The sequence below is a fragment of the Cydia fagiglandana genome, chromosome 3 (genome assembly GCF_963556715.1).
Source record: "Cydia fagiglandana chromosome 3, ilCydFagi1.1, whole genome shotgun sequence".
NCBI classification, from domain to species: domain Eukaryota; kingdom Metazoa; phylum Arthropoda; class Insecta; order Lepidoptera; family Tortricidae; genus Cydia; species Cydia fagiglandana.
The window spans coordinates 23200930-23213079 of NC_085934.1; the positions used below are offsets into that span (position 1 = coordinate 23200930).

Consider the following 12150-nt stretch of genomic DNA (forward strand, 5'->3'; position numbering starts at 1 on the left):
TGTGTAATTGGCTACGTAAGCCGACTCGAATGGACAATATTGCATCCGCTGACATGAACCTAGTGAAAACCGACTTACTGTGATTAATTCACTTGGCGTAGTCCTGAATCATGTCTATGGGAGCATTAGGAGCTAAATATATCTTGGCAATTGAATTTAAGCGGTGCATTTTTTTGTATGCCAGCAGGTTAATAGAATATCCAATAAGAATAACATTAATGCTGTTTTACTATACAATTTCTGGCTAATATTTTAAGGACATAATACAAACAAACCAAATATTTAAGCGGTTTTCTGAATCCATTCAATAAACTAAGAAACCTGAGCGTTCAATCTCGGATACCTTGCTAATGCACAACTATTTCCTCTCGAATACACTCCAATTACAACGTTGCCTTCATCAGCAATAGAGACACCTTAGCACTGGCCCCTGCCAACATCTAGTTTCATAACAAGAAAAGACCAAACATAACAAAATACTATTTATTTTTGACCAATATTTTAAGCGGTCTTCTGAATCCATTCAGTAAACATAGACACCCGAGCGTTGACCCCCGGATACCTCGCCAAAGCACAACTCATTCCCCACGAGCACACTCCCACTATCACATTGTCTCCGTGGATCAGAGGGCCACCAGAATCGCCCTGGCACTGGTCCCTGCCGCCGACGTCGAGCCAGCCAGAGCAGAGCATGTCGTTGGTGATGTATAGTCCGAGCTCTGCGTAGCGGGAGCGACAGATGGCGTTGCTCACGTACCACACCTCGACCTCGCGGAGCTGTTCTGATTGCACGCCGCCGGGCTAAAACAAATGTTAATCTTAATAGTATTTTTTAAATAGTATCGAATCATTTTTATCTTTACAGAGTAAAAGCGCCAAAGTGACAGTCAAAGCAACAATTAATTTAGAATTCCTAGTATGGCGCGTTACGAAACTATTCATACTGATGCTGATCCGCGTGGTGACAATTTGAATACTGTTTAAGAGCGCTCTTACAAGAAAAGTCGAAATAATGCAAAATTGATGATACTAGTCGACGAAATTCAGGACTTTGTGCTCATTATTAGAAACAATGAGTACTTGTTCCAGTAAAAGCGTCTTCTTATCTTTTTAAATATCGTTGTAAATATTAGAAAAAGGACTTATTAAATTAGTAATGAATTTTTTTCTGATGGTCGTTTCCGAAAAACCGCGTGAAGCACTGAACGGCAAGCTCTTATTTGGAAATGTTGAGAAGTTTACTCTGCTAAACCTGGCTATTTTGTATTACTAATACCCTGTACTTTAGGCATATCAAACGATATTTTTCCTACATACCTTTGAGAAAGAGAAAATCAAAGTAAAACGAACTCAATTTTCTCTCCGAAACAAGTGTCAATTTCTACGAAAATCTACTTAATATCGAAGTCATTTTCATACTCAAGCAATCTGCAACGTTTACTTATACTGTTGGTATACATTAGTGTTTATGAAATTCTACTATAATTTTTTGGCAATTTTTTGAAAACTACTCTATATTACCGATGACGCGCGCTCGCCAGCTCAGTGCCGCGGCAGAGCTTGTACAGGCAGGACGTGTGTCGGTCGGCTCCGCACATTTTCAACGGCGACGACGAGGTTTTTTATCATTGTGTGCGGCGGGCGCCGTGTAAAACGCTATACTGTGTGCGTGTAAACCGCAACGAGAGACTTTGATCCTAGCACTGTTTTTATAGTATTATAATTTATAATGGTACAGTTAAATAAACTACCGGACAGAATTAAAAATATTTGAAACGACCTGACATTCTATGTATTTATTTGACTCAAGATAGTACTCAGGGTCTGATGATGGAGCCGGAAGGAGGTCACCGGTACCAATCAACCATGCAACTAAACCACTTTGTGTTTAGGCTCGTTTTATTCATCTCAACAAGATCTTTGACACAAGATAGTACTCAGGGTCTGATGATGGAGCCGGAATGTGGTCACCGGTACTAATCAACCATGCAACAAAACCATTTCGTGTTTGGGCTCGTTTTATTCGTCTCAACAAGATCTTTGACACAAGATAGTACTCAGGGTCTGATGATGGAGCCGGAATGTGGTCACCGGTACTAATCAACCATGCAACTAAACCATTTCGTGTTTGGGCTCGTTTGATTCGTCTCAACAAGATCTTTGACACAAGATAGTACTCAGGGTCTGATGATGGAGCCGGAAGGTGGTCACCGGTACCAATCAACCATGCAACTAAACCACTTCGTGTTTAGGCTCGTTTTATTCGTCTCAACAAGATCTTTGACACAAGGTAGTACTCAGGGTCTGATGATGGAGCCGGAAGGTGGTCACCGGTACCAATCAACCATGCAACTAAACCACTTCGTGTTTAGGCTCGTTTTATTCGTCTCAACAAGATCTTTGACACAAGATAGTACTCAGGGTCTGATGATGGAGCCGGAATGTGGTCACCGGTACTAATCAACCATGCAACTAAACCATTTCGTGTTTGGGCTCGTTTGATTCGTCTCAACAAGATCTTTGACACAAGATAGTACTCAGGGTCTGATGATGGAGCCGGAAGGTGGTCACCGGTACCAATCAACCATGCAACTAAACCACTTCGTGTTTAGGCTCGTTTTATTCGTCTCAACAAGATCTTTGACACAAGATAGTACTCAGGGTCTGATGATGGAGCCGGAAGGTGGTCACCGGTACCAATCAACCATGCAACTAAACCACTTCGTGTTTAGGCTCGTTTTATTCGTCTCAACAAGATCTTTGACACAAGATAGTACTCAGGGTCTGATGATGGAGCCGGAATGTGGTCACCGGTACTAATCAACCATGCAACTAAACCATTTCGTGTTTGGGCTCGTTTGATTCGTCTCAACAAGATCTTTGACACAGGATAGTACTCAGGGTCTGATGATGGAGCCGGAAGGTGGTCACCGGTACCAATCAACCATGCAACTAAACCACTTCGTGTTTGGGCTCGTTTCATTCGTCTCAACAAGATCTTTGACACAAGATAGTACTCAGGGTCTGATGATGGAGCCGGAAGGTGGTCACCGGTACCAATCAACCATGCAACTAAACCACTTCGTGTTTAGGCTCGTTTTATTCTTCTCAACAAGATCTTTGACACAAAATAGTACTCAGGGTCTGATGATGGAGCCGGAATGTGGTCACCGGTACTAATCAACCATGCAACTAAACCATTTCGTGTTTGGGCTCGTTTGATTCGTTTCAACAAGATCTTTGACACAAGATAGTACTCAGGATCTGATGATGGAGCTCGAAGGTGGCGACGGGTACCTGTCTATCATGCAGTGTTGGCATCAATCTGAACTAAATCAATCCGGATTGATCAATCGAATTGACGCGTCAATCCGAATTGATCAATTCGAATTGATCAATTCGAATTGATTTAATTCTGATTGACGCGTCAATCCGATTGAATCAATTGGAATTAACGCATCAATCCTCAATTCGGATTAAATCAATTCTCAATCTAGATTAACCTAGGGTCCCTTTCCCTTCCCTAAGATTAGTTTTCAAAGGTGTCCTTTTTAGGGACTTACTTACTGGACTTAAAGTCGATATCTGAGGTTCCCAGAGGTTCGAAAACATGTTCCTGATGTCAGTATTGACTGATGTCCCTTTTAGGGACATTTTTCGAAATTGGCCAATTACGTTCATATTCGTAATCGATGTCGACCATAGGTCCCGAAAAATGTTTCTGACGTCAGTATTGAAGGATGTCCCTTCCATTTCGGGACATTTTTTTAAATTGATCGTTGGCACTTTAAAACGATATCTGAGATTTCCAAAGGTTCCGTAACATGTTTCCGACGGCAATACAAACGGAGTTTCCTTTTTTTCTGGACATTTATGATACATTTCTTCCAATTAACCGATTGCGTTCAAAATCGATATCTGAGGTGCCCAAAGGTTTCGAAACATGTTTCTGACGGCAATACCGAAAAATGACCTTTTTTCAGCAGGGTAGCGTAATGCAGGTCGTAAAGTAAGTACGCGACTAAAGTGTAGAATCTAAATATTGCCGTTGAAACCATATTTTGCACCTCAGATATCGATTTTGAATGCAATCAGTCACTTTCAAAGAATGTCACTAAAATGTCCCAAAACAGGACACCTTTCAATATTGCAGTTGAAAAAATGTTTAGGAACCTCTGTTTAGCTCAGATATCGATTTTAAACGCAATCGGGTAATTTCTAGAAATGTCCCAATAAAGGACATCTCTCAATATTTCCCTCGGAAACAAGTTTCGAAACCTTTGGGCACCTCGGATATCGATTTTGAACGCTACCGGTTAATTTCAAGGAAAGTCCCGAAAATGTTCCAAAACGATTAGTAATCGTCAATCTTCAATCAGTAGATTCAGAATTAGTTTCGTCAATCGTCAATTCGAATTGATCAATCTCAATCGTCAATTCGAATTGATTTTTTGCCAACACTGCTATCATGTAACTGAACCACTTCATGTTTGGGCTCGTTTGATTCGTCTCAACAAGACCTTGGACACAAGTTAGTACTCAAGGTCTGACGATGGAGCTGGACTGTGGCCACGGGTACCAGTCTACCATGTAACTGAACCACTTCGTGTTTGGGCTCATTTGATTCGTCGCAACAAGATCTTTGACACAAGATACTACTCAGGGTCTGATGATGGAGCTCGAAGGTGGCGACGGGTACCAGTCTATCACATAACTGAACCACTTCGTGTTTGGGCTTCGTGTTTGGTTTATCACCTAGTGTTAAAGATCTTGTTGAGACGAATCAAACGAGTCTAAACACGAAGTGGTTTAGTTGCATGGTTGATTGGTACCGGTGACCACCTTCCAGCTCCATCATCAGACTCTGAGTATCACCTAGTGTCAAAGATCTTGTTGAGACTAATAAAACGAGCCTAAACATGAAGTGGTTTAGTTGCATGGTTGATTGGTACCGGGTGACCACCTTCCGGCTCCATCATCAGACTCTGAGTATCACCTAGTGTCAAAGATCTTGTTGAGACTAGTCAAACGAGCCTAAACATGAAGTGGTTTAGTTGCATGGTTGATTGGTACCGGTAACCAACTTCCAGCTCCATCATCAGACTCTGAGTATCACCTATATAGTGTCAAAGATCTTGTTGAGATGAATAAAACGAGCCTAAACACGATGTGGTTTAGTTGTATGGTTGATTGGTAATGGTGACCACCTTCCAGCTCCATCATCAGACCCTGTGTATCTTCAGTGTCAAAGATCTTGTTGAGACGAATCAAACGAGCCCAAACACGAAGTGGTTTAGTTACATGATAGACTGGTACCCGTGGCCACCTTCCAGCTCCATCATCAGACCCTGTGTATCTTCAGTTTCTTGTAACTTGTTTCTTGTAAATAAGCGAGTACCTATAATTTCTTTCGAGTAATATACGTTCATAAGTACGAGTATGGGGCTATTCATAAATTACGTCGTTTCAAATGGGAGGAGGGGGGGGGGGTCTGGACATCGGATGATGGTAGCATGACGTAGGAGGAAACAGAGTCATCCGAAGCATGATTTTTGGATGATTTGAGGGATGGGGGGGTCAAAAATAGATGACGTAATTTATGAACAGCCCCTATGTACATTTGCACTGCATTTAGTATTTTCGTACTTACCAAATAACAGTTTTAGGACTTTATAAGTTAAGTAAAGTTAGTGTTGTTATGGTTGATTTCAATATGCTTCGCGAAGGATCAAGAATGTTTAATCCATCATTGTAGTGCGAGTGTGGTAGAAGGGATCGGAATACTGAGCTCGCACGGCCAGCCGCAGCGCGTAAAATACCTAAACTCGCTCAACCACGAAATGTAATAGCACTCTTAAGAATGTTGGGCTTTGTCCGAATTCTTAGTTTGAGGATGTCGTGCGTAAGGATATCACCCAAGATTATACTTATATTTACACTTCTTTTAACTATAAGTAGGTACTAGAATATACCTATACAGTGAAGTAAGACGACATGAGTACGGGGATGTACTTAATATGATTTCCATTTCTTATTTTTAAGCAACGGATCCAAAGAATGTTCAACTTACAGCAACGGTGCCCCATCCAATAGCGACGACTGAATCATTATGGGGCAGGTCATAGCCGCGTCCAGGGATAACCATAGGCTGCACCAGATCACTAAACACTATAATAGACTCTGTATGAAGGATAGCTATGTCAGCGCCGGCGGTCGCTCGGATATAGTCGGGGTGGTTGAAAATCTCGCGGAAGTGGTGGACCTCACCGCCGCTGTTGGCCATGGTCGAGCCGACGCGGACGCGCCATCTTGGAGGGGTGTCGCCTCTGAAATGTGGAAGGATTTATGTACACAGGCGTTCTATGAAAATAATATGTAATGTTTGAGTAAAATGATTACTTGTAAAAAAAATTACCAGATTGCGATTTTACTGATTTCATTTTAAGATTAAGCACGGGATAAGTGTTATTTATCTTTATGCCTATTAGATGGCTCCCCTTACATTCCACGACTCTTCTTTCCGCGCAGACTTTACAGCATCAAAAAATAAGTTAAGTATATAAATGCTCTCTAGTTCAAGCATCAATACCTATTTGTTCCATTTTTACCTATATTCAAAATGTCATTGTCTTAACCTTAACATTTTTACAAATAGGTAGACGGATTAACACAACTTATCAGTAATTATCAACTACTGATTATCAACTACCAACATTTAGTATAGTGGCGATAATATGTTTTATCTAACAGTGACAACACACATTTTAATGATATTTTGTGTATTGAAATTTAATTATAATTATAAAAAATACCAAAATATAAATAAATATGATATTTGTTGTTGTATTTCAGCTTGGAAGTAAATTTTGAAGCCTGTCACTGTCACCTCCCCACCTATCCTTGAGATATGGGAGACTTTAACTTATACAAACAAACCAATGTGCAGTCGACAATATATCCCTGAAGTTGAGCACAGAGCCTCCGCATGACTGGTGAAACATCAGCAGATCTAAGGAATAAAAAGGGTCACCTTCCCACCCTATCCGTTGGATACTTTTAGCAATAACTTACAGATAGCAATGTGCAGCAGACAATATAGCCCTGGAGTTGAGCACGGAGCCTCCGCAAGACTGGTGATACGTCAACAGGTTCCAGGAATACAACATAGCAGCCATGAAGGGGTATTTGTCGATGGTCGTCACCTCCCCGCCGACGATCCTCTGGATGTTCTTTGGTGCCGCTGAAATCATTACAATGTCTTTAGAGTCGTTTTTGGCTACGTTTCTTTATACATTTTCAAGTAAATGAAATTTAGCACAACTTTTTGCAGCAGTATTTAAGAGCGGTAAGGGTTTGTGCTTCTACCAGAATTTTGTGTGTTATTACTTCACAAACTTCAATAATTTAACACACTGAACTATACCTATTTGACCTACATACCTGCAACCATGGCGAGACCAAAAGCCACCAATGCAAGAATAACACTCATCTTCACAATTTCATTGATAATCGGTTGTGGTAATTTCACAGTGACTTCATACTGAATTATATTTTATCTACACTACACTACCTACATACCTTCAACCATGGCGAGGCCAAATGCCACCAATGCAAGATCGACAGTCATTTTAACCATTTCATTAACAAATGGTCATACCTCGCAATCGAGGTAGCAAAACCGTAACAGTTGCACATTAAGGTTGACGCATATATACGTATTTACTAAGTCAAATACAAAAACTATGTTTTAAATTAATTATTTAAGATCTGTTTGCGTGTGATTACGCTAAATAAGGTATTTACATCCTTGTGCTATACACACATCATTACGTTATAAGTAGGTAGAATTTATTTTGTATTTTAAATTAAGAGTAAACAAATTGTGATCATATAAACAAAAATTTAAAGAAGTAATTTAATAATTTACTTTCCTGAAACACAAATTTAACTTTAAAATTTAAAAAATAGTGGCTTTGTTATCATGAGTCATGATGATGATTCATGACATATGAACGCTAACCTTTACATTCAACTGTCATTTGCTACGGTTTTGCTAGCTCGATTGCGAGGTATGCAAATGGTTTAGCCAACCATAATTATTAAGTGTTTACTTCACAATTACTTCATACTGAACTACATGTGACCTACATACCTGCAACCATGGCGAGGCCAAAGGCCATCAAAACAAGAGCGACACGCATCTTGAACCGTGTCGTTGTCGAGCGACTGAAACTTGGTATGAATGCTTATCTCCTAATTACAGACCGATAAATGTTTGATAGCATTATCATTATCAAAGAGAATGATGTAGTTGAAAATTAATCTTTAAAGCGTAACTACATTTAAAGCCGTCAGCGCCATTGTACTTATCGACATCGTCACTGCAGAAGAAATATATCTCATCAAGGAAACCAGTTCTATATCGTACCTACTGCTATTACAATTTGTATGTCTGTTACACAATGACATAAAATTCTGTAAACAAATTTTAATGAAGCTTTATTTGAAAGTATTGAGATATGTAAGTTTTGACAGGTTAGATCTTCTAATATAGGAGAATCAATATTCTATAAAAGTTACATACGTTTCCCAAACAAAACAAACATCCAAGAGATATAATAAATATAAATCCCTCTACTTGTATATTATTACATTAATGCTGTTAGATTAGAAGAGCATGTTATAAGCTGCCACGACTAGTCTAACATTTTCGAAATTGCTTATCAAATTCTGTTGCCTACATATTGAATCTGTTATATTAAGCTCTTGAGACATTGCGATTTCCATAATCGATATAGGAACTCGCGACGTCATGACAGGGAAATCGGTTGCATGACTTGGAAAATATCAGAACGGAAATTAAGTTCCTGAAAGCTTTTAAACGCTTAAGCATTGTGACAAACGTTGGGGTAATTGAGGGGGATCCTGAGACAGGGTAATCTGAACTTGATTATACCTAATCATTATGTAAAGTCCTAAGATGTAATCGGTAAATCTAAGATTGCGAGTCACTTTAGGATGACATTACCTCAGGACTGAGGCAAGTGGCGTATGCGCGAAGATCAGGAAGCCAATGCAAATGCTCAATGTTATATCTAAAAGATGTCATTTTGTGACCACAACACAATGCAATTCGTTCCCGCGTTTATTTCCTACTTTTTAGTATAAAACATATAATACCTATACACATTCACCAGCAATACCATATTGGGGTACCTAGTAACGATAGTAGGCACCAACAGTAATTTAGACTTTAACAATCATGTTTAAATATTTTTGTACACATATAGGTACAAAAGAATCCACTATATTATTATCATATATTATCAAAGTTATTGATATTGTTGTTATCATTACAGGTAAATCTAAAGTTTCTAAAGAGATATATTGTGCTTGGTGGAATCTGCCACGCATTTCAGATCTGGAATTTTTTGTTATGACGAAACTCAAAGAGCGGTGGTGGACGAGAAGATCTGATGTCCGACGTCCAATCTCGAGGTCACGGGTTCAACATTTTCAAAACCTGGCTCGTAACAATGTGTTTTTCAGAACATATGTAAACGACACAGTGTAAACGATGATATTGTCATAACACCGAACGACCAGGATCTCAAATCAGCAAATAAATGTTGAATAAAAATGTCCTTTCACTCCGAATTCGTTCATTAATGCCTGAAACTCACGACCATCTAATGTTTTTTACCTGCACTGAGCGTAACGACAGTTGAATTCAGCTGACAGAGTTTCAATAAGAAATACCCAATAGCAATAAAAAACCAATCAGCTCAGAAGAACCCCAGCCTTGTGTCACGGTCCCAAGAATCACGTAAAATCTAAAACAACTGCTCTGTAATAAATGATCCAATGAACGTAATAAATCAATTTGGCAAAGGAAGCATTTGTATTCAAGCAACGCACGCAACGGCCAATATCAGAATTTTCTCCAGGCGGACGATTCTCATTGGCTGAGCGAGATATAGCTTTGAGTATTCGCTTGGACTATATGTCTACCGTTTAATGAGGCTGATGGTAAGAACTTATTATGGACAAACTGTTTGAAGGCTGGGCTGCAATTACTGTCTGTAATTACGCTTAATGAATATTTATTTTGAGGATAAATCCACGTTCTGGTTACCCAAGAAAAACAAAGTTATTGGTGAAATGTTACATGTTGTTGCAAACTTGATTGTACTTATATTAGATATTGTTTGGAACGCCATCAATGATGTGTAACAGCCCAAGCGAATGTATTAATCTAAAGAGGCTTTCTAAAGGAGGCTATGGTAACCGCTTACCATCAAATGGTTTTTTGCCACCGATGTGATTAATAAAATAAATGCGATTACAAGATCAGCCGTAACCGTAAGTAGGTTATCGTTGCAGCAAACAGGCCAATGACTGCAGTCACATGACTGTTATCGGCAATTCTATAGGTGCAGCCTATTACACAAAACTTTACCTCACTGTCCCCAATGTAACAAGATCCTGAGATTGGTAACAACTATATGCGAGCAAAGTCCAGGCTTATACTGGTCAACCACTGTTATTGTGAGCTTCGTAAACGCAGCGCTCAAATGACATCCCAGCCTTACCTACATTAAAAATCAACCTTGCAACGTTTATAATAAAGTTTGATTTTCAAGAAATAGCAGTATAATAAGAGGAACAGTCGGCATTTTACTGTTCTCAATAAAACCGATTGTCGGCTTCCGATAGTAATCTTTTCGAGTGGATTCGTCCCAAATGAGAGCTGTAATTTTTTGGCAAAGATTATTTTTTGCGATATGTTATATGAACGGCGAATGAGAACGAAAACAAAGATTGTTTTGGCTTAGGACTCTCTTTATTCAACTAAGCTTAATATCCGGCTAGTTGGTAAATATGACTGGGTATAAATTATTTATGTTGTCCTTAATTCAAGGATGATGACTGCCATACATAGAAACTTGTGTGCAAACGTCTCTGCACCTTAATCGCAGACGGACTTATAAACAGACAAAGGCGAAATTAAGAACCACAGAACCCTAAAAACATACACAACATTTTCATGACTTTAAGTAAAAAGAAAACGTAACGCAAAGCAGAAGGGGGGCGTATTAATATCGTTCAATTGCGCGAATAAGTACCAACTAAAGTTCTCCTTTGAGCCGATGGAGCCGAAACCCTCGCACCTGCGTTTGTTCGAGACTCAATTTCCACGCCTGGATAGAGGAATAGGGTATCGTTCCTAACGCGAACCGCACATGGACGAGTAGGTAGTTCGGCTAAACTAATATACCGATACCTGGGGCATGTACGAGTATAGATAATATAGATATACTAGTATATGCGCTGGATGAGAATCGTATTTTATATAACGTTACAAATCTTGAGTTCTGCCAGTAATATTTCACTAATGGTAACATTCCATTTCTAACCGCAGCTGCACTACCGGTACTGAACGCATCGCTGTCATTATCAATTTCCATAGTAAAATTGACAGCAGTCGTGCAGCTGTCGTTGGAAATGGAATGTTACCCTAAGGCACATTTTGTACATACAGTCAGCATCAAAAAAGTATCTACCAATCTCTGAAAGCTTAACAAAAAGAGGTATTCTTCTATACATAGAACAATTAAACTGTTGCAGATACGTATTATTTGAAAAAGTAATCGAGTGGCACATACTTTATAGTTAGGGAGGCGAATAGGGGAATTTTTTGCAATACTCGAGCGTGGCAGTTTAAGATATAAGAGATACCTTAGACCTAATAGAACAACCTTGTAAAGTATTTAGCTCTATATGTAGTGACGCGCGCCTAGGATAGACGATGAGATTAGTAAAAAAAAATGGATAGTCTGAAATACTCGAGCGCGTCAGATTAAGATATTGGGGGTTGATTTTAGTGTTTAAAGACTAAATTTAACTAATCTGACGATAAGTCCTTGACGCCGCCGAGTTATAGGGTCGCGAACTTGTAAAAAAAAAACGTTAATCCGGTATTCTCGAGCGCGATTTTTTTATTTTTTATTTTGAAGAATATAATCTAAAACTTACTAAAAATACAAAATCTGCCGGTTTCCGCATGACCGGAAGTGTGGAGGAGCCATTTCGTCTTCCTAAGAACGCGTTGCGGCATATAAGTCGCGAACGATACATTTTACAAAAAAA

The 12150-nt window shown here is 39.3% G+C and overlaps 2 protein-coding genes across 6 annotated transcripts in view; one reads left to right on the forward strand and one right to left on the reverse strand.

Annotated features, from left to right (window-relative positions):
- The window catches only part of LOC134680395 (solute carrier family 12 member 6), a 524938-nt gene that overhangs the window by 328865 nt on the left and 183923 nt on the right, over positions 1–12150 (forward strand). The window lies entirely within an intron of this gene.
- LOC134680405 (trypsin CFT-1-like) lies at positions 487–8224 on the reverse strand. Of its 2 annotated transcripts, none has more exons than XM_063539538.1 (4): positions 8153–8224; positions 7072–7240; positions 6071–6326; positions 487–801 (listed from the first exon to the last, which is right to left on the reverse strand). In XM_063539538.1, exons 1-4 carry the CDS (start codon positions 8199–8201, stop codon positions 502–504), a joined length of 774 nt encoding a protein of 257 aa, XP_063395608.1. In that variant the 5' UTR covers positions 8202–8224; the 3' UTR covers positions 487–501. The 2 variants fall into 2 exon arrangements, with proteins under 2 accessions (XP_063395608.1, XP_063395609.1); XM_063539539.1 differs by lacking the exon at positions 8153–8224 and adding an exon at positions 7441–7489.